General features: G+C 40.9%; 2 protein-coding genes across 2 annotated transcripts in view; one reads left to right on the top strand and one right to left on the bottom strand.

Annotated features, from left to right (window-relative positions):
* Positions 1 to 7,396: 7,396 nt before the first annotated feature.
* EBNA1BP2 (EBNA1 binding protein 2) lies at positions 7,397 to 16,672 on the bottom strand. Its single transcript, XM_010595281.3, has 9 exons — positions 16,416 to 16,672; positions 16,248 to 16,331; positions 15,836 to 16,005; positions 15,289 to 15,412; positions 13,883 to 13,972; positions 11,213 to 11,288; positions 10,920 to 11,013; positions 8,805 to 8,967; positions 7,397 to 8,652 (listed from the first exon to the last, which is right to left on the bottom strand). The coding sequence occupies exons 1-9, from the start codon at positions 16,482 to 16,484 to the stop codon at positions 8,602 to 8,604; spliced, it is 921 nt and encodes a 306-aa protein (XP_010593583.1). The 5' UTR covers positions 16,485 to 16,672; the 3' UTR covers positions 7,397 to 8,601.
* A 322-nt stretch (positions 16,673 to 16,994) lies between these two features.
* Positions 16,995 to 26,849, top strand: part of CFAP57 (cilia and flagella associated protein 57) — a 115,245-nt gene continuing 105,390 nt past the window's right edge. Inside the window, 2 exon segments of the mRNA XM_023554611.2 lie at positions 16,995 to 17,190; positions 24,677 to 24,993. Coding sequence (XP_023410379.2) covers positions 17,034 to 17,190; positions 24,677 to 24,993 — 474 coding nt within the window. The 5' untranslated portion in view covers positions 16,995 to 17,033.

Here is a 26,849-nt window from a genome sequence, read left to right on the forward strand (position 1 = left end):
TAAGAAAGTCGATTTCTATATTTTGAAATGTACCTTTGTCTTGGTTGGATAAAGAAGAACCTGTTAAAGATCTCTTATTCTAGTGTGAGGGGAAATGCATCTAATCAGAGGAAAAACATTGCTCATTATTTAAATAGAGTTAGGTATATTTTGTCTTTGAATCCTGATATTTGTTGTTGTTTCTAATTATTTCAGTAATACAGGCCATGGACCCACCAATATATAACAGAATTTGCCTAAGGATGAGAAACCTTGGGGCAAGTTTTAGCAGACTTATCCCAATTTATATAGTAGAAGCCAGTATAAAGAAATTCAGTGTGTGTTGGTAGGGAACTATGGTGCAATGGATTGCTTTTGTGGCCTCTCTGTCCATGGTCCTGTAACTTCCACTCAAGTGATTGGGTGGGACTGTGCACAAAACATCACTGTGGCCCACTGAGAAGACCAGTCAGTTTTGCCATCACACTAGGCTTAAAAGAGAGCCGATTCCAGACCAGAGAGATGATCGCACTACCACCAAGGAAGAAGGGCCAAGAGAAGAGTGCATCCTTTGGACCCAGGATCCCTGCACTGAAAAGCTCCTGGAACCGGGAGACAGAGAGAGAGCTGTAATACTGAAGATGGTGAGAAGAGGTGGCAGACAAATGGCAGCGGAAGAGACTAGCAGGAGAGACCGGCAGCAGACAGCACAGCAGGCTTCCTGGCCCACAGAGTGAGAAAGCTGAGTACCTCTGAGCACTTGGTGGAGCTAGGTTTGCTGGCCCACGGAGATAGAGCTGAGCACCTTCGGGCCAAGGCTTACTGGCTGAGTGGGGTGCTTCGAGGCTTTCAGCAGAGCTAAAAGAGCTTTTTAATACTTGCCTGAGCAGGACAGAGGCCCAGAGGCCAGAGAGAGGTGAGCCTGCAAACACTGCTGAGAAGGGGCTGTTCTGATGGAAGAACTGTATCCTGAGCATTTCTGAACCTAAATTGTAACCTATTACTTCCTTAATAAACCCATAATGTTGAGTATTTCCTGTGAGTTCTGTGTGGCCATTGCAGTGAATTATCAAACCCAGCTGAGGAGAGAGTGCTATGGGAGGGATGGTTGATGACAGAATTGGTAAAAATGGCTGAGAGAGGAGGCATGTCTGACTTCTGCTTCATAGGAATCAGCCTTTGGATGTTGATCTTGATTCTCCTTCCTCCTAGTGAAGTTAGAAGAAGTGAGATGCCGCCCCCACAGCATTTTTACAGGAGTGATAAAATCCTGTATTGTGATATTAAGGCAAGGTGTTTGTAAATGCCACATATAATCTTGGTTCTGTTGCCTAAAAACAAATGATGTGTTTTGCATTGCTTCCACATGGGAGAAGGGGTTTATTTTCCTTTTATACATCTTTTGAAATTGTCTTCTTGTCAACAGATGTGTGACTTTTATGTATTCACTCTGTCCGTTTTCTGTCTTTTTTTTTTAACTTCTGTTGAGCTAAAAATAGCTTTTTCTCCCTGGCATGGTCATAGCTATCATCATCCAAAGCAAAACTATATGAGCATACTCAGGGCCGGATGAAGGCATATGAGGACCCTTAACACTGATAATCTTTGACGCCCCCTCTTCTGCTTTATCATGCATTACAATGGGATATACAAGTTAAATACATACACGTATATATATGTGTGTGTGTCTTAGCTATGCATGATGTAACTTCTTTTTAAATGTGACTATAATATTAGCAATTTAACACAAAAGTAGCATATGCCATTTTAGTGGAATGAGATGAACTGGTTTATAAAATTTTTAGTGGACGTGGGGTACCAAGATTTTTACCATATACATTTTCTACAAAAACAATATTCCAAGTATTCTACAACAAAGGAAATGAGTCAGTGAACTTAGTTGTTTCAACAATCAATGTAAAATTGTTTATCTCTCACAACAAAAAATTGACTTTCACCAGTTTTGCTTTAAACAGCTCATATTTCAATTTTCATGCTTGTTTCTTACACTATAATTATAAATGAACAAATGAAAAAATATAAAAGAAAGTTTAGTGATTGGAAACAAATATTAAAACAAATTACTGTATTTTTAGATAGATTTTTCATTTCTAACATGTTATAATTAAAAACATCTCTTTCTATCCTTTGCTCTTACAAATTCTCCAATGATTTCATCACAACTAAGCTGCTGATCAATATCTACTTTCATATATAAAAACGGTAATGAATCAAGTCTTTCTTGAGTCTTTGTTGTGCACTGAGGGTTTCTGAGTCTCTTTAGGGATGAAAATGAGCATTCCTTTGTTTAGTTTGGAATCATTAAAGTCAGGAATATGCATAAAGCAATTTCAACCTTGGGAAACAATGCATTGTATTTTATCTTCTATTACGGAATCATACACACCTACGGGAGTAAAATTTATGTTTCCCAAATCTGTGAACTTAATTCTCATGTAAGAATTGAATTCTCCCACTTCTCCATAAAGGTCTGTATTTAAGTCATCGGGATAACCCTGCGTTAATTTCATGGACGCCTTCATGCATTCTGAATCAGGTATATACACGTTATTTAAGAAGGAAGATCTTTTTCAAAGAATTTCATACATTTTTTGCCCTTCCTTTAATGCAATTCAAGTGGGTCGATGATGGTGTAGTATGTTGTTGTTAGGTACCATCGAGTCAGTTCCGACCCATAGCGACCCTATGCACAACAGAATGAAACACTGCCCGGTCCTGAGCCATCCTTACAATCATTGTTATGCTTGAGCTCATTCTTGCAGCCACTGTGTCAATCCACCTCGTTGAGGGTCTTCCTCTTTTCTGCTGACACTGTACTCTGCCAAGCATGATGTCCTTCTCCAGGGACTGATCCATCCTGACAACATGTACAAAGTATGTAAGACGCAGTCTCACCATCCCTGCCTCTAAGGAGCATTCTGGCTGCACTTCTTCCAAGATAGATTTGTTCGTTCTCTTGGCAGTCCATGGTATATTCAACATTCTTCCCCAACACCACAATTCAAAGGCATCAATTCTTCTTCGGTCTTCCTTATTCATTGTCCAGCTTTCACATGCATATGATGTGACTGAAAATACCATGGACTGGGTCAGGCGCACCTTAGTCTTCAGTATGTAGTTAAGCGAAATACATCTCTGGCACTCAATACTTCTGGAGCACTTCTGTCATTTACTTGTTTCTTTCTAATGCTTCTTCGACAGTGAATTTTTTGATAATCAGTGTTTGGTAGTATTTGTTTTGTTGCACTTTCAAATTTTTCAAAAAATTTCTCTTAAATTATACTAATGCCCTGTTAATGACTGGTAGAGATCTGTGAATGTCTTTAAATTTACTTCTGAATCTTGAAGAGATTGACTCGTCTGATAAAAATGCTGCAATAAATTATTCCATGTGACCAACATAAATACATACTCTAGTGTTTGCATTTTGTTGGTAATGTCTTCAGCTTCTCTTTTGGCATCTCCTTTTTATGTCTAGTCTTTAGCAATATTTTCTAAGGTATCTAGAATCTGAGTATATGATTCGAGGATTGCACTTGTTGCTACCGCATGCGCTTCTGAACATGTGTTAGAAAGACATTTTAATACTCGATCATTGCCTAAATATGTTTTAAGAACTGCCCATCAGTGAGTTGAGGCAGCAAAACATGTGTAGAGTAACTGAAGAGTAGAAAAGAAAAAAAAAATCAACTTCTTCCAGGCAACAATCTACTGTGCTACATCCTACAAGATTGAGTGTGAAGCACATGGTATGAAAATGGCATATTCAGTACATTCTAAAATTTTCTGTTGCATGCCTTTATAGTGCCCTGACATATTCATTCACAGCATTGTCATCGGGCTGGCCTCTGCACTTAGAAAAATCAAAATTCGCCAACTTCACATAAATAGCAAAGTACTCGATTTGCAGCTTCTTCACTGGTATGCCTTTTTGAGCTAGTAAATGTGATAAATCACTCAACAGGCTTTCCATCTGTTGGAGATACATATCTTAAAACAATAGTTAGCTGATCCTCCTAAGACAAGGATTGGAATCTGTAGATGAACTGAAATATCAAGCTATACTCATTTCACTGAAAATAGTTGATCAAACTTCACCACTTATTTTTATTAATTCTTCACACATTGCTTTATGCATATATGATGGGTTGCCTTTCCTGTGGTACCATATTTTGAGATGTGACCTACTAAAAATAGATCAAACTGAGGAACAAGTTCAAGTAAACCCCCAACATTTCCATTTGAGGGGGACCCGAACCCTTCATTTCTTCCTCGAAAAGATAATCCACTCAGCGATTGTAATAAGGACAGCAACGATGCGTTGCAAAACAATTTTCCAACACTGATGTTCTTCATTAATTTGTTTCCAGTTCACGAGTTAAGCCAAAACCATGTCTTTGGTTTAAATATGACAACATACAATCTCTGTAAATTGAACTCTTTTCTTGTCTATCAATCATATTCAAGTTGCACCAAATCACCAAATTCATCGTAGCAAATTGAGAATTAAATGATTTAGGACTGAATAGTTTGCAAACAAAACAATATACAGAACCAGTTGATGGAGGATATAGTAGCCACTCCCTCTTATAATTTTCACCATTAGCTTCACACCCTAGAAGTATATTCTGGCTACACAGCCTCATTTACCATCCAGAAATTTTCAATGTGGATTTTTAAATGGTCCATTATGATGTTGACAAACTCTTGGCCCTCTTTTGATCCAGTAATTTACATCATTAGAAGAAAAATTATTCACAAAGTAGAATCCATATTTCTGTTTTTTATGGGGTCTGCAGATGCAACAATTTCAGATTCCAAAATAGTCACTTTTTACACCATTATGAATTTTTTTTACTACAGCAAGGAACAGATGCAGAATTTGGAACAGTTGTTATATTCATATTGCTATTAGTAATTTCAGCACTAGTGGTACTAGTACAACAATTTGCAGCCATTAAACTCAGTGTTCAATGAAAGAAGTCTCTTCTGATTCATTACACTTTAAAAAGGAAGTTAATCTTCAATTGTCTTTAGAGATTCACAAATCCTTTTCATCTTCTGCGAGCTTTCATTTTTGTGTTTTACTTAGTTGTTGCCATTTCATTTTACCTGGTGGATATAAAACTATGTCCTTTTTTAAATTTGGTTCTACCATAGCAAATAAATTTGAGTAATCGAAAAGTAAATAAAATTTACATTCAAATTTGGACATTAACACAAAAATTTATATTTTAAAATTAGTTAAGTAAAAAAGTTTATTTGGAACATGTAATTTTGTTCTTCAGGTCTGAGATAGTCAAAAGAAATAGTATTTACAAGACAGTTGGCTATAATTTCATTTGTTGTATTGTTTGTTGGTGGGCCCTTGGCACATCTCCACAAGTGTTTTTCATCTCGAAATAATAATTAAAAACTTGAGCACTCACTTTCTGACATTTGATGCTGTCTTCACAGTTCATTGAACTACTGCTGATACCCAATGGGGGCGAAAGTGATCACAAAGAAGAATGAAAAAACCAAACCTGTTGCCGTCAAATCAATTCTGACTTAGAGTGACCCTATAGGACAGAGTAGAACTGTCCCATAGAGTTTCCAAGGAGTGCCTGGCAGATTTGAACTGCTGACCTTTTGGTTAGCAGCCATAGCACTTCACCACTACTCCACCAGGGTTTCCCGATTACAAAGAAAAAAAAAAATTTTTTTTTTTTTTTTTACAAAGAGCAGGACACAAATACCGTGGTATGTTCAATCTGAAGAAGCGTTTTTGTTCACTTTGTACAGGACAGGACCAGATACATCACACGTCACATGATTACAGTGCCACTGGCACATTCTCACATGGTTGACAAGGAAGAACTGAGTATGAGGTTATACCCGATCGGTCCGAAATAAAAAGGAAAATATAATTGTTATTGTATACAAGATTTACAAAGTGTATACTTTCTTTGTGGAATTGTTCAACTCCAATTTTTTTTTTTTACATATTTAGAGATACGTACATGATTGATGTAACAATAGCACCACTTCTTGATGAGCAAGTTTGTTTTGTGAGTCATAACATTATCAATTTCTTAAAAGTCAGTCTGAAGGGAAATGGAAAATAATTCATATAATTTTTATTATGTAAATAATTCACTTTATTTCCTCAAGGAATTGTTCAATTTCCTTACATGGAGGAATGTTAATATTCTGATAAAACATAATGTTTTGATAAATGCATTTTGTTGCTTTCTTGGAAGATGAATCTAGAAAACACTCATTGTTGCAAAACAGAAACATATTTTGCACAGTACTGAATTTTGCTTCCTCTTAATGTGCCTAATATCTTGTTTATTAGCATATGCAGAGTAATATTAAGTATCCTGTGCAAGACAGTAAAAAAAAGAAACTCACTTGATACATAAATTAAAACTTTGTTAGGTAAATATTAGTATTTCCAGTATTTTTTAGACATTTGCTGTATTATTACCCATGTATTATATTAAATGTATGCTAGATTGCATCTGTGTGTATGCCATACATGTTTTAAAGTTGTAAATATTATTGTCTATAAAACTTAGGACGTAACTCCATGTGTAATGATATGCAGTTAAAAAGTAACTTGAATTCACTGCGATGGTTCACTCATTCAAGTTCCCTCACTTTTGTGCATCATGTGGGACTGAGGGTCCCTTTGGTTACTTAACAGGGCTTGCACAAGAGCGTGCTCTTACGTTTGCATCACCGGGCTGGGTTGTTGTATCAGCAGATGCAGATGTATAACACGGCTCTTTCAAAATGGATCAGATATCAGACCTGTTATCTATTAACATAATCCATCCTTATCCCGTAACCACTCGTGTTGAATCCAGTTGCATATTGAGTGAATGTACCAAGAGTTAAGACTCGACAGCCCACCCTCACCTCTTTATTCGAAAGAAATACTATACTCCCAAGACACCTGCCGAGATGTCAACAAAGGTGTTGAGGTGGTAGAGGCCTCATAGCTTAAACAACCTTGCATGTGGGCGCCCTCATGACCCTGAGTGAACTTTATTTCTGGCCGGCACATTCTCACTCACTGGAGCTGGTATCAGTTTCCTTTAGTGCCCTTCCAGTTCCCTTCCACTGCAGCACTCATTTTTCCTTGTGTCCGTCTGCTTGGCATCTATGGGTCTTTGCTTTGGGCAACTGGTGCCCTTGTTTTGTTGACGCCCTAAGCACATGCTTCTTATTAGGTAATCCGTCCCTGAGCATACGTCTCTAACGCTGGAGTCAATTCAATAAGCAATATGATAAGTATCATTGAATATAATGCCTAAACATCCTTTCTGAATTGACTACATTAATTCACATATATGTATTTGAGGTTCAATGACTTCCATTTAGACTTGTACCAAAAAATTCTGGAAGATTCTGTTTTGCATTCAGTCTTTAATTTGGAAAATTTACCTATTACAGTTACACTTGAATTCAGCATCATAAATACTTACATTTTCGGAAGGAGAGCATAAAGAATGGCTCAGATATACACAGAGGTGAGTCTAATTTTATGATCTAGTATAAACTGTAGAACAGATTAGGTCCATGATTCATTTCCATCACAAGATCATTAGCTCTGAAAGCCGTCATTGTGCCCTGCAACTGCACTTCTCATGAGAGCAGAAAAAAAGCAATTTCAGAAATGTGAAGAGATAAAAAATTTACCTGCTATGTTCTCTTAGCAAGATACTGGAAAATGTTGCTAGCAAAAGAAGGCATAAGCTAAGACAGAAAACTACGGGATCCAGAAAATAAGTGAATTCAACCTAGGTCTAGAAAAGAGACAGGGTTGACAGAGCTAGGTTTGTAGCAAGCAGATTACAAGGTGGGTAAAATGATGATGCATCTGGAAGACAACGAGAATTTAAAAAGAAACTTAGGCAAGTAAAAAAATACAAGGTGGTTATCAGTTCAAAGAAAAACCAAAAGCTGTATCACAGTACAGCTAGCTCTACAATAAGCCAGAAAAAACCAAACTTGTTGCTGCTGAGTCTGTTCTGACTCATGGTGATTGTGTGTTACAGAGTAGAACTGAGCTCCATAGAATTTTCTTGGCTGTAATCTTTACGGAAGCAGATCACCAGGCCTTTCTTCCATGGTGCCACCAGATGGGTTTAAACAGCCAACCTTATGGGTAATAGCCGAGTGCAAACCATTTGTACCTCCCAGGGACCTAACTCAATAATAAGTGGTACTTAAACAGTCAAAAAAAAAAAAAATTTTTTTAAACAGTCATAATGATATAAACGCTGGTTACTGATTTACCTAAAATCATAATATAACTATTTGGAAAGATGGGGAAGAAGTAAGGATCTTCTCATCTATCGTAAAAGGAAGGCAAAGTCTAAATTATCATCAATAAACAGCAATAATATTTAGTATGTAAAGGTAACTTCTAAATCTTTTAGTCCTAATTGAGTTTTTAACCAAGGGTAGGCATTTCTTTGAAAATTTTTTCTTTAGTTTATTTAAAGAATTTTTTTACTAAAAGAAACCAACAGAAGAGATCCAATGGTATTGTGAAATCCCAAGTCTTCATCCCCTTTTTTCTTGGTTCTTTGTAAACAAAGATGCTGTTTAACGTGTTCTGTTCTTCATTTTCTCTCTAGTTCGTTTCCCAGGTCTCTTCTGCAGAAAGAGAAACACCACATCTGGTCATATAGCAGCTTGGCTTTTGGCCCCTGGCTCAGAATGTACATGGTGAGAAAGAGAAAGGGTAGGTGTGGGGTGGGAGAGGAGGTGGATCCATGCCCCTTACCTAGGGCCCCTGGCTCACTTACATTTGATCCTTTCTTTCCAGGCCTCTTGGGACCCTTGCCATGGGCTGTCTTGGCCCGGAAGCTGGATACATCATCATAGCTCTCGCGGGTGTTCCACTTGGAGCCTTTCTTCTTCCCACCATAACCAAACTTCTGGTTTTTATAGCGTCGTTTGGCATTGGGCCTGGAAAAAAGTGACCCTAAAGCTTACCCACAGTCCCACAGATTGTAATGAACCTTATGGACCAAGAATATCCTCAGTTACCTTTCTGCAAGCAAAGCCCCTTTAGCACTCGTGTTGCCCAGAGTACCATCCTTGGCCCTATGTTCTTATTCTACAAACTCCCTAAGCAAGCTCATCTATCTGTGGTTTTAACCACCAGAGCAGGAAACTGAATAAAGCAAGCAGGAAAGGATCCACATATTTATGTGGCTTCTATTTTTAACAAAATCTTCCTGTATCACCCTTAGTTGTTTCTATTCCTCTGAAGAATAAATACATGCAGTTAACACTTAAATGTAAACTCCTTAGATCCAAAACTGACATGCCACCCCCTTCCTAGACTGATTTCATCTTCTGTATATATCCCCTAACTTGAGGCTGGTAGCACCACCATCTACCACCCAGCCACCTACGCCAGAAACCTGGGAGTCAGCCTTGAGTCTTGCTTCTTGCTTCTTTCACTCTCTATACTCAATTCAACTACTGAACCCTCCTAATCTAACCTCTTGAATATTTCTTCAGTCCATTTTCTCTTCTCCCTCCTCACTACTAATAGCAGGTTATTATCACTGCTCACCTGCACTTTCCTAATAGTCCCTTAATCTTTCCCTGCCTTCCTCCAATCCATCATTTATACAAGTAGCAGCATAATCATCTTAGAATGTGAACATGACTTGCTCATTATTTTCAGTAAAAGCCGTCAGGATTAAGTCCAAACTCCTCAACAGGGCAAGCGAACATTGCCTTTGACTCGACTCAGGTCCCCCTCTCCGGCCACAACTTATCACTGCTTGCCTCATGTATTCCCAGTGACACCAAATATTTGCTGTTTCTCACACACATCTGCTATTTCACATCTCTGTGCCTTTGCTCATTCATGTTCTTCCTTCTTCCCAAAATTTGCTTCTCTCCTATTCTTCTGGTTAATTCTTATTCATCTTTCAGACTCAGCTCAGGTGGAATCCCTGTTCCAGGAAGCCATCCCCAAATCCTGATCCCCAGACTGTCAGGTATTTCTTCTAGGTGCTTCCATAACAAAAAAACCAGTTGCCATCAAGCCAACTCCAATTCATGGTGACCCCATTTGTATCAGCGTAGAACTGTGCTCCATTGGATTTCAATGGCTGATTTTTTAGAAGTAGATTATCGGGCCTTTTTTCTAAGGCATCTCTGCATGAACTCAAAACTCCAACCTTTGGGTTAATGGCCAAGCGCGTTAACCATCTGCACGACCCAGGGACTGCTGTGTTTTCACCTACTCTCTAAATGCCTTTATGGTACCACTTACTATATTACATGGACATTATCATTTCCCCCAGGCCTGGTATCTAGGAGTATATAAAGGCGGACAAAAATGAGTAATATCCAACAATATCACTTTTAATCTTTAAAATATTATAAAGCACATACTGTTCTCTCATTTTAATCTATAAAAAAAAGAACATTTAGAGAAGTAACTTGCTTGCTCAAACTACCTTTCTAACATGTGCCAGAGTCAGGATTTCAACTCTAGGCCAAGTGTGACACTATGTGATGGGGAACCAATTATTAAGCATTCACTTAAAATGTACCAGATGCCAAGTTACCTTATTTTAATCTTCAAAGATTGATATAACTAAAGGGGCTGACTCCATAGCACTGTAAGTCCTGGCCTTGACTCTGAGACTGCTCTTTGTTCATGAACACCAGCCCATTACATACCACAACACAAACCAAAAAACCCAGTGCCGTCAAGTTGATTCCGACTCACAACGACCCTATAAGACAGAGTAGAACTGCCCCGTAGAGTTTCCAAGGAGCACCTGGTGGATTTGAACTGCCGACCCTTTGGTTAGCAGCTGTAGCACTTAACTACTATGCCACCAGGGTTTCCCCACAACACAAAGCAAAAACAAAACCAAAAACCTTCTCACCCTTTCTTCATCTGCTGCCCTTTAGCTTTTTCCTTCGTGCTGCGTTCAACAGGTTTCTGATCTCCCTCAAGGAAATCCAGTTTGTCAGAGAAGCCTGTGAATGAAGAAGTAATTCGATCTATACCACCACATTTTAAGAAAAAAGTTTAAACCTCAAAATAAGGTATTACTAAACTGATTTTGAGAGGCACACCTTGCTCCCCACACCATTCCCAAATCTTAAGTCTGATAGATCCAAAGCATAATGCGTTAGAATTAACTCTAAGTTACCCCTGTAACTCGGACATACTGACCTTTCTGGTATTTCTTAATGGCATTCATCATGTGTGTTTTCTCCCGCTGCCTCTTCTGAAGAACTTCTGTTTGTACCTGTGATATGGACGCAAGACAGTTACACACACTTCAAACCACAGTTAGAAGTGTCTACATTCTCTCAATAGTAACACCATGATTAATAACTAATTAACATTTACTATACCCCAAAAACTATGCTAAGGACTCCAAGTATACTCTCAGTTTATCTTCATAACAGCCTAGTGAAATGAAAATACTTATTATCCCCTAAACTAAAGCACAGAGAGGTTAAGTAGTTAGCCCAAGTCACACAGCAAGCAAGTGCAGGGCTGAGATTCATGCCCAGGGAGTCTGACTCTAGAGCCTGCATATTTATCCCATTACTCAATTGGCACCAACTGAAGTGTAGCAAATCATGTTTAGGTTGATGTCCAATTTTCCCTATTAATTTCAGCAGATTAAATACCCTCTCCACTTTCCTAACAATGAAAATACTAACAGAAGAGAGAAAAATTAAATGAACTTCCCAAAAAAGCATAAAGGAAAAAAAAATTTTTCAGCGTTACTAACATTTCGGACAGGCTAATTCTTTGTTGTGAGGGCTGTTCTGTGCACTGTAGGATGTTTAGCAGCATCCCTGACCTCGATCCCCTAGATGACAGTAGCATCCTCCCCACAGTTGTAACACCCAAAAATGTCTCCGGACATTATTCGAGAACCACTGCTCTAAGGTTTCCTCAAATTAGAAATAGTGAACTAATACGCCACAGTGAGTCTTGCTTTGTTTTTTCTAAACTAGTTGTTGTTAGTTTCTGTTAAGTGAGCTCTGCCTCATGGCAACTTTATGTATAACAGAATGAAATGCTGCCTAATCCTGTGCCGTCTTCAGTCGGTATGTTTAAGTCCACTGTTGTGGTTACTGTGTAAATCCATCCTGTTGAGGGTTTCTACTTTACCAAACATGATGTCCCTGTCTAGTGATTGATTTCCCCAATGACGTGTCCAAAGTAAGCAAGATAATGTTTTACCATCCTTCTAAAGGGCATTCTGGTTTTATTTCTGATTTGTTCATCCTTCTGGCAGATCACGGTATATTCAATGTTCTTTGCAACACCACAATTCAAATGTGTCAGTTCTTCTTCTTTCTTTTTTCATTGTCCAGCTTTCACATGCATATGAGGTGACTGAAAACACTATGGCTTGGTTCTAGCATACCTTAATCATCAAAGTGACATCTTTGCTTTCTAAAACTTTAAAAGAGGTCTTTTGCAGCAGGTTGGCCCAATGCAACACGTTTATTTCTTGATTGCTGCTTCCATAGACACTGATTGTTGATCCAAGCAGAATAAAATCATTGACAACTTCCATCTTTTCTCCATTTATGCTGTTTATCAGTCTACCGTGAGGATTTTCATTTTCTTTACATTAAGGTAAAAGACTACCAAAAGCTATAGTCTTTGACTTTCATCAGTAAGCGCTTCAAGCTTTCTTCATTTTCAGCAACCAAGGTTGTGTCATCTGCATATTGCAGATTGTTAATGTATCTTCTTCCAATCCTGATGCCATGTTCTTCTTCCTATCATCCAGCTTCTCAGATTATTTGTTCACCATACAGGCTGAATACGTAAGGTGAAAGGATACAACCCTGCCGCACATCTTTTGCAATTTTAAACCATGCAGTATCACCTTGTTTTGTTCGAACAACTGCCTCTTGATCCATGTACAGGTTCCACATGAGCACAATCAAGTGTTCTGGAATTCCCACTCTTCATGACATTACTCATAATTTGTTTGCTAAATTAGGTTATGTTAAATTGTGCCTGTATCTCTGAGGTGATCTCAGCTACCTTGTGAGACCCACCCCCGGTCAGAGAAACAAAAAATCTGCTGTGGACATTTTGCAGAGGACAGGACACTAACCGACTCTTACTCTGCTGGGGATCTATCAGTGAAATGACTCCACAGTGGACAAGAGCTCCGTAAACGTTCATGCCCAAATGTTGGCAAAGCCTTAACATCCATGCTGATTCTGGTCATATGCATTTCTAACCGTAACCCTGGCTTTAATTCCTGTCATCCTCTTTCTGAGGTGGTCCGTGACATAAAAAAGGCAAACCAAGAAAGTTTTACAGCATGCCTCATCTGGTTTTACACTAGAATTCAGACTTTCATGGTTCACATACAGGTGCCACATTTCCCTTCTCAGATTGGATGACCCTCCATTAATATGTTGCCTTAGAAGGATGTCACAATCACCTAGACTGGTGATTCCCAAACCGGATGCATATCAGTCACCTGGGAAACTTTTGGGGGGAAGGAGGAAAACATACCGGTCCCCAGAGATTCTGGAGTCTAGAAATCTCTTTTGAAAAACTTCCCCAGATGATTTTGCTGTGAGGTAACCACTGATCTAGATCCAATTTTATTTAAAGATGTGAAAACTAAGGCCCAGGGAGGTAAATGACTCGAAGGCAGTTCCACACTGCTCCTGGTAACCCAGTGGGGTCAAAGTAAGATTGTGCTCCTGGGTACCAGCACACACACTTCACTGTGAGATGATAAATACATGATCTAAAACACATAGGGCATGGAACCAAATCAGACCATGGCAATCTGATCTGACAAACACACCCCACCTCCTCCTGTTCCCTGCATACTTTCCTCCTTACCTTCTTTCCATATTTCCTAAGTGCTCTCAGTTGCTTAGCCTTTTCAGACTTCTCCATGGCAGCCTGTTTAGTCTGCAGCTTCAGTCGAATCTAAAACGTAGAATGCTGTCAGCTTATCTTGTGTGAATCTGAGATAGCTGCTACTTAGGGAAACCAGAGCAAGGAACAAATATTCCCAGCTCCAGAAACAGTAGAGGTCAAAGAAACTTTGTAAGTCATCTATTCTAACCTCATATTTTATATATGAGGATGACAAGGCCCAAAGTGTCACAAAAGCACTCTGTCCCAGGTACTAAAAATTTCTGTGGTAGAGCCAGAACTTGAAAGCAACCTTCCTACTCCCAGACTGTTATTAGTTCTATTACACAAAACTGCCACCTTGAGGTCCTAGAAAGACCTACTTCTCCTCATGCCCACTGTCCACAGACTGAAGTTAAACCAGTGTGCAGTCTCACAGTTTCCTTCTCCCATATACCACACACAGTGAAAACGCAAACAGATGTCAGGTACATGGCTTCTTCCCACAAACACACACGTTTCAGTTAAATGATGAGAAGTTAGTTGTCAGTGTGCATGTACAGAAATGTGTCTCGGTTCATCTCTAGATTAGCTTTCCTGGGTACCACCAAGACAAGTGCTCCCTAAAAACCAGCTTGAGACCCAAGGGGGCTAGTTAAACAGATCTCCAATTAAAGGTCGGCAATTTTCTTCCTCCCAAAGTTAAATTAGTAACAAATTCTACTTAACTTTAAATTATATTATGTCTGAGATAACCAGACTTTTAGAGATTAACCCTCATTTTACAGAAGAGTTAACTGAGGCCCAGAGAGAAGTAACCTGTCTTCAAGTTATAGCACTGCTCACTGGCAACAGAAGGCCAAGAACAGTTATCCTTTCTACACACCATGCCATGACCATGCTGACTATGGAATACAAAAGGCTGGCTTTACCTCAGGAAATCACATTTCTTAGTGTACTCCCCCCTTAATTGCTTAAATTAGGGAAAAAATCATCCCTACATTCCGCTAATTGGTGGTGATGGCATGAGTCTAAAGCAGACAATCTCCAGAAGAGATAGTAATTGTCCCCTAAAAACCAATTCCCCATTATTGGGCTTATAGCTATCATCTTTAAACATTATAAACCCGTCAAGTCGATTCCGACTCATAGTGAGCCTACAGGACAGAGGAGAACTGCCCTACAGGGTTTCCAAGGCTGTAAATCTTTACAGAAGCAGACTGCCACATCTTTCTCCCATGGAGCAGCTGGTGGGTTCAAACTGCCAACCTTCCAGTTTACAGCCACTGCACCACCAGAGCTCCTATAATAGGATATAAAGGCAGCTAAATACACGAAGTACGAAGCCCTTGGCTTTCCAGAGAAAATTTTCCTTTTTTTTTTTTTACCTTCTGCATCTGCTGATCTGACTTGGCCATTTCTGCAAAATAATCGGTGGGCCGCTTGGTAGGGACTTTAAGCTGATGCAGGCGGGGTAACACTGCAAGCACTGCAGCCTGGGCCTGGCGGTAGCTGAGAATGTAAGACAAAGTGTGAAATGAGCTGAGGGAGACGCCTTATACTTCTTCTCACCACCTCTCATAATCCAAGATCACAGGACTCTCAATATCTGACCTCGCCAGCAAGGACAAATAGAAACTAATAAAACCTCATAAATTTGGGATCTTGGAGAAATTTAGCTGCACACCATTTTTTTAAAAGGCAGCGTGTTGCTAAAAAATAAATTAGCAATTCAAGAGAATGGTCACTCGAAACCAATGTCGATTATAAATTTTTATATAGTCACTAACATCTACATAAGAACCTTTCATAAGCAATTTTTTGTTACAAAAGCTGAATGCACAAAGAAATTTTAGCTCACTACTTCTCCCCCAATCTCTGACACGGGGACACCCCGCCCCCCCCAACTTTTCCCACATTGGAAAACAAACATACAAGCTCATCTCCCGCTGGAAGTCATCTTCTGGGTCAACAGCTTTCTGATCCTTCTTCTGAAGACTTGACTGAGGTCCACTAACTTCTGGCACCGGACCCAGGGTCACATCGAGCCTTTCAACCCATTCCAGATCCCGTTTGAATTCGGCCAAACACTGCTTCAGGCCAGTCTAGGAAATCCAGACGCTGGGCTCAAAAGAAGGGTACCCTGAGATTGTCTCTCAAAAGCCCAAGCCCAAAGGCTAGGCCGACGGACAAAACGCTAACCCCTCACTACCTGCATGTCATTTACCCCCGTGGCAATGTGCAGTGCACGTTCTTTCCGTGGAGCAAGAACTCAGTCTCCCACCTACAGCCGTGCCTCGTGCACATTCCATCTCGGGGTACCCCTCGATCCAGCGACCCAGCTCACCACGTCGTTAGCGGCCTTCTTCGGCCCCTCTAGCACGACATTGAGGCCTGGTTTCAGGAGCCCTCGGGAAAACGCATCCTGCAACTGTGGAACACAATTGGCAGTCGGGACCAGTGAAGTAAGAGCCGCTATCTCGTGCCCAGCCCCGCGAGCTTGGCTGACACCTACCTCTCTGTCTGTGATAAGGGAGTCGTCATCAGAATCCGAATCCGAACCCGACACCGGGGGAGTGTCCATCTCGCAGCACGCACGCCCAAACACCTACCGGAAGAAGTGGTGTACCCTGAGGCCCGCTTGGCTGGAAAAAAGTGGCTATCGCCCCTGCTGCCTCCTTTCAGTCCCCACTTTCACTCGGTGGCTCCACGTGGACTTCAAACGCATCAGCACCAGCCACTCGCGGCTCCAGCTAAACTTTTTGATGAGGACTTCCGCTTCCGGCCGCAAGCCGACACTTCCGGTTTGTCGTTGCTATAGAAACTACTCCGGCGTTTGGAAGTGTCCGAGTTGCTTCGGATCTGTAGAGGTAGTACATGCGTGGTCTGGGGACCCAGAAAATAGAAGCGAAAGGTGGGAAGGGAGTCTGAGGTCGTCCGGAGGAGCTGGAAGCCTCGAGAGAGCAATGGAAAGGGGAGGAGTCACGCGGCGTTGGGGGGAAAGCGAAGGAGGACCCCAGGGACGGGGGCGGGGCCGTGGGTGGGTGGGTGGGTCCTGGGGGCGGGGCCGTGGGCGGGACGGGATGGGGCTCTCAAGCGGCTTTCGGTCTTCAGCAGCAGCTTGTCGCTGACCATGTCCGCCGTGGTAGCTCAGGCGCTTCATGTTTTTGGTCTTCGAGCCAACGTAGCCAACAATATCGTCTACTTTGATGAACAGACTATTATATTCCCCTCAGGAAATCACTGTGTGAAGTACAATTTGGATCAGAAATGGCAAAAATTCATTCCAGGTAAACCCTTTTACATTTTGACACATAAATTAACTTTATGTGCTGAATATAACTCCATAAGCGCAACGCAAAGATTTGAAAAGAACGTTTTTTGGCTAATTGGAGTTTTTTTTTCAGGAATATAGAAGAAATGTCTATTGTATAGGTTAATCACACATAACCTGTATGTCTAGTCGATTCCGGCTCATAGCGACCCTATAGGACAAAGAACTGCCCCTTAAGGTTTCCAAGACTGTAATCTTTACTAAAGCAGACTGATGGCCACATCTTTCTCCTGGGGAGTGGCTGATGAGTTCAAACCACCGACCTAGGTGCTTAGTCATTGGGCCACTAGGGCTCTAATCACACATATGTAGTTAAGATCATGTATAAAATAATGTTAAAGTACTTTTTTTACTTTAGTTTCATGAAAAAGTTATTTTAAAGAACCTCTTTTTATGCATCTTCAAATCTTTGTCATCATCAGAGCCACGTTTTGAGTTGTCTACTGCGGGAGAGAAGATCTGGCAGTCTGCTTCTGTAAAAATTTCAGCCTAGGAACCCCTATAGGGCAGTTCTGCTCTGTCCTATAGGGTCACTATGAGTTGGAATCAACTGGATGGCACACAACAACACTGTTTCCCAGGGTACACCACCTTCATTTCTCTAAATTGTTTGAGATACAGCTTCTTTTGAATCCATGCATTATGAAAGACACTGGAAATTTTATCCAAAGTCACCAGAAACCATTTGTATAACTTTACAACATTTGTTTTTGTTCACACTGGTCCAGGTCCTATTGATGATATTCATGATTTCCACAACTTAATCACCTATCTCTTTCTCCCCTCTTTGTCGCATTAAAAACAAATTATTGTGAAATATGCCAACGAAAGAGTGTTCACTGTGTATACATAATATTTTAAGAAGTATAATAAAATGAAGATGTAAGTGTTCATCACCCAAGGTAGGAAATAGTACATTACCAGATACTGAATTTTCTTGCATACATTTTTTGTATTTTATATATAATCATATGAATTTTTAATATTAAACCAATCATTGTTTTATACAGGTAACATTTGTTTATGTTTGCCCAAATACTTACCAATCTCTTTGCCCACCACTCAGTTTTAAAAATCACAATCCGCTCCAGATGGGATCATTTCCTCCTGCCTGAAGTACAGCCTTTATCATTTCATTTAGTGATAATCCATTGGTGATAAACTCTCAGTTTTCGTCTGAAAATGATTATATTTCATCCGCTTTCTTGAAAGATAGCTTTGCTGAGGATAGAATTTTTGTCAGCACGTTATGAATCTTGTTCCATTGTTATTTGGTCTCTGCTTTGTTGGTGTCTTAAGAAATGAACCATCACAGTCTTCTTTTTGTTGATCTTTTGGTTTTGTTTTTTTCTGAGTACTTTTAAGATCTTCTCTGTCTCTATCTTTATTATGTATGTATCTTTTCTTTTTTTATCCTGCCAGTGATCCTTTGGGATTCTTGAATCTGAGAATAGGTATCTTTGAATGATTCTAGAAAATTTTTATCAGTTGTCACTTTGAATATAGTATCTTTTTCATTCTTTCTACTAACTCCTTCTGGAGCTCTAGACCATCTCAATGCCATCCTCCATGTCTGTTAACTCACATTTTTATTTTTCATTTCCTAGTCTCCGTATGGAAACCCTGGTGGTGTAATGGTTAAGTGCTATGGCTGCGAGCCAAAGGGTCGCCAGTTCGAATCCACCAGGCGCTCCTTGAAAACTCTGTGGGGCAGTTCTACTCTGTCCTGTAGGGTCGCTATGAGTTGGAATCAACTCGACGGCACTGGGTTTGGTTTTGGGGTTTAGTCTCCGTATATTGCATTATAGATAGTTTCTTTAGGCTTACCTTTTAGTTCATTGATTCTTTTCTCAGCTGTTACTGTTTAATGTACCTATTAAGTTTTTAAATTTTAATTACCTGTTTTATTTCATATCCATATACTCATACTTTTCTGGTCTGCATCCCTTTTATTCTGCTCCTGACCCCATTCCATACCACTATGGGGCTCAAACAGGAAGCCTGCATGTTCAGGCTCTACCCATACCTTCTATAAAAAACCACCTCTGGCCATTCCTCAGGCCCAGGTCAAAGGCCAAAGACAGAATGCAGGTCTTGTCATCAGACCTCAGGACCATGTGGCGGGGGGAATTCCAGAGTCCCAGGTACCTGGAGCATGATCTAGAAGAGGTGATGCAAACTTGAGTGGCCTGGACATTCCATCTCATGGAAATGTTACAGCTAGAGGATGACCACAGTGGGGCACTCTAAAATATGGGGTCCAAGGAAGGAGCCCTGCAGGCCAAGTATAAGGGTATTGCTAGCAGGGTAGAAAGTATAAAGGTCATTAAATCAGGAGATCTGGATTTGAATATGGCTCTTAATTTATTACCTCACAGAGTCTGAGTTTTCTCTTCTGTAAAATGGAGATGATGCTCAGCTTGCTCAACTTACAGTCTTTATGAGAATCAAACTAATTCATTTGTTTACTCCATGGAAGTTTATTAAGCACCTACTCGGGGTGGCACAAACAGTTAATGTGCTCTGCTGCTAACCAAAAGGTTGAAGGTTTAAGTCCATCCTGAGGCACCTTGGAAGAAAGACCTAAAGATCTACTTCTGAAAATCAGGCATTGAAAACCCTATGGAGCACAGTTCTACTCTGACACGCATGGGGTTGCCATGAGTCAGAGTCAACTATAGCAACCGGTCCTGGTGTGCGAGGCACAGAATAGACACACACACAAAACCCTGCCCTCGTGGTGTGTTCATTCTAGTGGAGGAAAACAAGAAAAAAAGATAAAGTATGTAACAATATATAATGTATTAGATAGTGATAGATGCTAATGAGAAAAAATGAAGCATGAAATGAGGAACTATTGGGGAAAGAGTGAAATTTTAGATAGGTTAGCTGGGGAGGGCTTATTGGGTACCATATTTTTACACATATGAGGCTCATGTTATTCCTTTTTTTTTTGCCAACAGCACCTCCCACCAGGTATTTTTGTAAGCATGCTACGCTAATTTTTTACAGCAACATGTTAAAAAATTAGCATAGCGCACCTACGAAAATGGGGGAGGGGCAGTAGGCAGAAAAACATAATCCATGTGAGTTATTTGCATAAAAATACAGTAAGATATGTTTAAACTAAGACTGAAGAAAGTAAAAGAGCTTGCCATGCTGATATGGGTGAGGGCAGGTTGTGTAGCAAAGAGAATAACAAAAGCTCTGAGTTAGGAGGGTGCTTAGTGTGTTGGGAGAATAGCAAAGAGGCCAGTGTGGCTGGAGTGGAGTGTACAGCGTTGTGGGGAGCAAGAGGTGAGGCAGGGAAATAACGGGAAGCAATGTATCACATAGGGTTTGTAGGTCATATGCTCCTAACTGTGAGATGAGAAGCCATGGGAAGATTCTGAGCAAAGTAGTATCATCCGACTTATGTTCTAACAGGTTCATTCTGGCTGCCAGACAGGGAGTAGACTTAAGGAGGGAAAAGAGAAGGAACAGGCAGACCAGTTCTGAAAATGTTACAATAATCCAGGCGAGAGAAGATGATAGCTTAGAGTGAGGTGGTGCCAGGCAATTGGGATGGTGAGAAGAGGTCACATCCTGAATTATTTAGTTTTGAAGTAGAGGGGACATTTCTTCATAGAAATTTCCTGCATGTGGGGTGGAAGAGAAAAAGAAGAACTAAGGTGTTTGGCCTGAACAAATGGAAGAATGGAGTTACTCTTAATTGAGATAGAAAAGGCTGCTGGAGAACCAAGTTCTGTGGAGAAAATCAGGAGCTTAGTTTTGGACATGTCAAGATTGAGATGCCTACTAGATATTCAAATGGAGATGTCAGGTAAGCAGTTTGATACAAGGTCTGGATTCAAGGGAGAGAGGTCCAGGCTGCTGATAGAAGGTTGAGTCTTCAGCATATAGATGAAATTTAAAGCCATTAGAATGGATTAGATTCCCTAGGGAGTGAATATATTTATAAAAGAGAAGGGGCCTAAAGAGTGAGGTCTGGGAGTACTCCTATATTTAGTGCTGGTAAAATGAGGAAGAACCAGCAAAAGAGGTTTTGAAGGAGTGGCCAAAAAGATAGGAGAAAATCCACGTTTCAGGGAGGATGGTCTTAGTTACCTAGTGCTTCTGTAACAGAAATACCACAAGTGAGTGGTTTTAAAGAACAGAAATTTATTTTCTTAGAGTTCTGGAGGCTGAAAGTCCAAATCAGGATCCCGGCTGTGTAGATTCCTTCAGTGAGCCTCTCTCCAAGTGTGGTGTCTGCTGGAGATCCTTGGTGTTCTTTGCTTATAGATGATCCGCAGGTTTCATCTGTCTTCCCTCGTGTGTATGTGTGTCTTTGTGTCCTGTCCAGTCTTTTTATAACTCAGAAGTGATTAGGTTTAGGATCTACGCTACACTGGTATGACTTCAACTGATTGACTACATTACATTGTATTGCATTATGGAAGGTAATCTGCTCTACCTTCAGTAATTAATCACATGTAACTACTCCATGATAGCAACTAGAACAGTGTTTTGACTAAACTACTAAGAACCATAGCCTAGAGAAGTTGACACATAAAATTAACCATCACAAAGAGAGAGTCATCAACTGGGTTAAAACAACACAAAAGCATTTTACAGACTCTAAAACCAATCAGTAAAGTGCCAGGCACTGTTGACTGAATTTAATAAATAGATAGATGAAAGGTAGGTAGGTTGGTAGGTAGGTAGGTAGGTAGATAAGATAGATGGGTGGGCAGGCAGGCAGACAAGTAGATAAGCTCCAATGGCTCCTGCCCTCCAGGAATGTGCAGTATTGTAATGCAAACTAGGATGTATTCAAATTAGTTGTTGTTAGTTGCCATTGAGTGATTCCAACTCATGGTGACCCCCTGTTTACCAAATAGAACTGCTCCATAGAGTTTTCAAGGCTGCGGCCTTTTGAAAGCAGATCGCCAGGCCTGTTTCCCGAGACACCTCTGGGTGGGTTCAAACTGGTTCAAACTGCCAAATTTTAGTTAGTAGTTGAGCACTTAACCATTTGCGCCATCTCAAGGACTCCTTGTTCAAATGAGTAGGACTATACAAATGCTAGGATAAATGCTATGCCAAGTATGACCTTGGCACAAAGATTGGGAGTGAGCAGTTTTCCTTTGCCTCCTCTAAGCAATCTCATCTATGCTCACAGTTTTTCATGACTTTTCCCTCAAATCTGTGTTTTCAGTCCCAGCCTGTCTCCTTAGCTTTACAATCATATCCAACTGCCTGCTTGACCTCTTTACCTGAATGTTCCACCATGTGAACACACAATATATCCAAAATTAAATTTATCATTTCCTTTCTCCTATCTCTGTTTCTTTAAGACCCTACTTTGTGATTTTCAAACACACGATGAAGGTATGGTTACAAAAACAATGTGACCCTTATATAAATATACCAACCAAAAACCAAACCCATTGCCATGGAGTTGATTCCGACTCGTATTGACCGTATAGGACGAAGTAGAACTGCCCTAACAGGGTTTCTAAGGCTGTAATCTTTTTAGCAGCAGACTGCCACAGCTGTTTCCTGTGGGGCAGCTGGTGTGTTCGAACCACTGACTTTTCGGTTTGCAGCCAAACCACCAGGGCAATTTTATAAATATACCAGAAACCAAATAGTATGTATGTAAATATGTGAATTTAATATATCATAAAAACGGCATTAGAAATCAGTGCTAGGACAACTGGTTAGATATTTGGGAAATGGGAAACTGTCTAGATCCTCACTTTACGTAATGAGCCTGGGATGGATTAAAGGCTTAAGTGTAAAAAAATCAAATCATAAAAACCGGAATCGAATAAACACAAATACATAAATATCAAATCTTTGAATGGGCTGTTTTAAGCTAAAAACAATGGAAGAAATCTTTACCATCACTCCTAAGTTCTTAGCCTGTATCCTGCCACAGCTGTCACCACTACTCCCAGTCACATGCATGGGAACCTAAATGCCATTCATTACTCTTCTCTTACTCCACACCCTCTTCCAGGCAGTCGCTGAGTCCCACTGATTTTACCTCTCAGCGTTTCTCCATCCAGTCGTCCCCTCTTCTCGGTTCCTATTGCGCCTACACATTTCTTACTGCTACCACCCTCTCTGACTTTTTGAAATGACTTGCTGGCTGGTTTCCTTACCTCCACGACTGTCTTCCACACAACTGCCAGCAGGATCTTTCTAAAACACATTTGACCCATCTTAAAATTTTTCAGTGATGTCCCATTTGCCTCCCCAGTGAAGTCGTAACCCTTGTCCATGGACCTTGGTGATCCAGAACCTGGGTTCTTCTCTGAGGCTGAATTTCTTTCTGCAGCCCTTCCAGAGAAGTCCCATGTGCTGGGTGTACATGCCAGCCGAGTGACTCACTGCATCTCTCTGCAGCTTGTTGTGAAATAGCAGCTTGGTGTCCCATCTTTCGGTACCTGAGCCTGCTTCACCCTCCCTGCCCTGAGTTTGCAACCAGGGCTGACTTATCCACTAAGCTAGTAAGCACAGTGCCTAGAGCCCACAATACTTTTAGAGGACCAAGAAAATGTTTTAATTTTATTTTAAAATTAGAATAATGAACACATAATAATGAATTCAACTTGGATTATAGTCCTTTTTATATCAATGCAGTTATAAAATTTTTCATATTTGTATAAAGTCCATGAAAGCAAAAGTGCCTAGAGCCCACAAAATCATAATGTGGCCCATTTCTCAAAAAAAAGTATTTGCTTTTTAATCTTTGCCTCAGCCTGTGCTTTCTAGATGACCACAGCTTTTGTTCTCGTGCTTGTCACCTTTTAGCTGCAAGATGACTACTGTGACGCCAGGCATCACCTTAGTATTCCAGAAAAAGGAAGGTAGAACGCATCTGTCCCTAGTTTTTAAGAAAGCACAGTTTTACCATAAAGCCACTCCAGCAGACTCCTGCATCCTTTCCACGGCCAGAATGTCATGTAGACCACCTAACTGGGAGGGAGGCTGAGGAACCCCGTAGTTCTCATCCTATCCTCTGGAGTGGAGGAAGAGTGTTGAGTGCTGGCCACTCAAGGCATAAAGGCCTCTATGATCTGGTCCTGTTGCCCTCTCTAGAGCCATCTCCAGTCACCCCTAACTCATGCTGTGTTCCAGCAATATCCCACTGTTAGCAGTTTTCCCACCATGCTGTGCTTTCTCATGTCCACACCTTGGCTCAAGCTCCTCCTGCCATCTCACCCCACCCCAGCCTAGTTACCTCCTCCTCATCCTTCTTCAGGAATCATTCCCTCACTGCCCCTCCCACCTTGGCCTTCTTATACTCATTTTCATAAGACAGTGTTGTGCCAAGGGGCTGCCAGCAATTGATACTTAGCTGTTTTGTACACCTTTCTCCACTACTGTGCCTGGTTCTTTTTGGTTAAAGGATGATCTCCCTTGTCATCCCCTTTCTTTTCTGTTTGCAGGCTCAGAAAAGAGTCAAGGCATGTTGGCCTTGGCCATCAGTCCCAATCGGCGATACCTCGCCATCTCCGAGACTGTGCAAGAAAAACCTGTCATCACCATTTATGAACTGTCATCCATCCCTTGCCGGAAGCGCAAAATCCTTAATAGTTTTGACTTTCCAGTTCAGAGATTTATTAGCATGGCTTTTTCTCCAGACTCCAAATACCTGTTGGCTCAGACATCAACTCCAGAGTCAAACCTTGTCTACTGGCTGTGGGAAAAACAGAAAGTAATGGCCATTGTTAGAACCGACACTCAGAACAACGCTGTCTACCAGGTATCTCCTAGCACAGCAAGTATCGAGCAGATTATGAAGAATAGTAAGAGCTGTCTTTCATTGAAAGCTTTCTCTGTATCAAGAAGTGTGCTCATTTTTATATGTATTTTTTAATTTAGTCTCAGAACAATCATATAAGGTAAGTACTACTATTATTACCCCCATTTCACAGATGAGGAATCTGAGACTCTGAGAGGTTAGCTCACCCAAGACCACAGAGGTAATGAATTAGCATAGCCAGGAATGGAACCCATATTTCCCGACTCCAGTTCCTGCCTTCTTTACTCTGACCCACTTCTGGTCACAGGTCGGGCCCAGAGGTATTGAGTTGATAGAAGTCACTATCTCATCCTGGTCTTGGCCTCTTTCCAACAACTTTGCTGGGCAGTGGGAAGATTTCAGGATATAATATGGAAATGATAGATCTTTAAGAAGCTGTTTAGGAAGCAGTGGCATGGGAAGCAGAATTTTCTATTGTGGTTTAAGGGTAAAATGAAGAAGTTCCGTTAGGAAGCTGGCTGACAGCTTAGATAGGGGGTTCCAAGATTATATCTTGGTGCAGTCACACCAGTCTAGGATCTAGTAGTTGGGTTTAAAGTTCAAGAACTCATTCCTCTCCGTTTTCAGAGAGTCTAGCTAACCAGTCTCTTAGGCATAGACTCAGTTATTCAACTCACAAGAGGCTGATGTATAAACCAGCATGTCACAACTAGAACACCTGCATCATTTATCCAGTGTATTCCCTCTTTAGGAACAGAGAACTGGAGAAATGATATTGGTAATGAGAGTCAGGCAAAAGGCAGGTAAATACAGGTTATCTCTGGTGAGGTCGAATACAGCATTCTTACTCAGAGTAGAGGATATGCCCTCTCAAGTAGATTCAATGCAGTTATCAGATGCCCACTGTGAGCCTAGCACTGGGAGTACAGAGATGAAAAAGCCATAGGCCCTATCACCTATGGAGTAGAGGAAGAGTGTTGAGTGCCTAGCGAGGGCTATCACCGCCTCGCAAGGGCAATAAGCTGACTTCCCATTACTGCACACTGGGGTAAGTACTGTCATAGAAGGAGTTGGTAGGAGACCACATAGCATGCCCCAACATGTGGTTCCTTTCTCCCTGGACAGAGCTACATAAACCTGCCAGACCCTCACTTTCCTGTACTTCCAACTGAGCCATTATTGCATTTTTATTGTTGATGCTTGTTAGGTTAGGAGCTGTTGAGTCGGTTCTGACTCATAGCAACACTGTGTGCAACAGAATGAAACACTGCCTGGTCTTGCACCATCCTCATGATGACTATTATGCTTGAGCCCGTTGTTGCAGCCACTATGTCAGTCCAGCTTCTTGAGGGTCCTCCTCTTTTTCTCTAAACCTCCACTTTACCAAGCATGATGTCCTTCTTCAGGGTCTGGTCCCTCCTTTTAACTTGGCCAAAGTATGTGTCTTAGTCATGAAGTGATGCTATAACAGAAATACCACAAGTGGATGGCTTTAACAAAGAGAAGTTTATTTTCTCACGGTAAAGTAGGCTAAAAGTCCAAATTCCAGGTATCAGCTCCAGGGGAAGGCTTTGTCTCTCGGTAGGCCTTTTCATCAGTCTTCCCCCAGACTAGGAGCTTCTCTGCACAGGGATCCCGGGTCCAAAGGAGCGCTGCGCTCCCAGCACTGCTTTCTTGATGGTGTGAGGTCCCCCTTTCTCTCTGCTCACCTCTCTTTTCTGTCTCGAGATTTGCGCAAGACATAATCCAATCTTATAGATTGAGTCCTGCCTCACTAACACAACTGCTGCCCATCCTCCTTCATTAACATCACAGAGGCAGGATTTGCAACATATAGGAAAATCACACACTCACAC

This window comes from Loxodonta africana, chromosome 3, assembly GCF_030014295.1.
Source record: "Loxodonta africana isolate mLoxAfr1 chromosome 3, mLoxAfr1.hap2, whole genome shotgun sequence".
In the NCBI taxonomy this organism is placed as follows: Eukaryota; Metazoa; Chordata; class Mammalia; order Proboscidea; family Elephantidae; genus Loxodonta; species Loxodonta africana.

What these genes read in the sequence shown, in the direction of transcription:
- EBNA1BP2 (XM_010595281.3), bottom strand. Translation starts at nt 16,484, where the DNA reads ATGGACACTCCCCCGGTGTCGGGTTCGGATTCGGATTCTGATGACGAC. An exon ending in CATTAAGAAATACCAGAAAG is followed by an intron (nt 11,014 to 11,212) that starts GTCAGTATGTCC and finishes CTTCATTCACAG; the next exon opens with GCTTCTCTGACAAACTGGAT. An exon ending in CTGGAAAGAAAGGATCAAAT is followed by an intron (nt 8,653 to 8,804) that starts GTAAGTGAGCCA and finishes CTCTTTCTGCAG; the next exon opens with AAGAGACCTGGGAAACGAAC.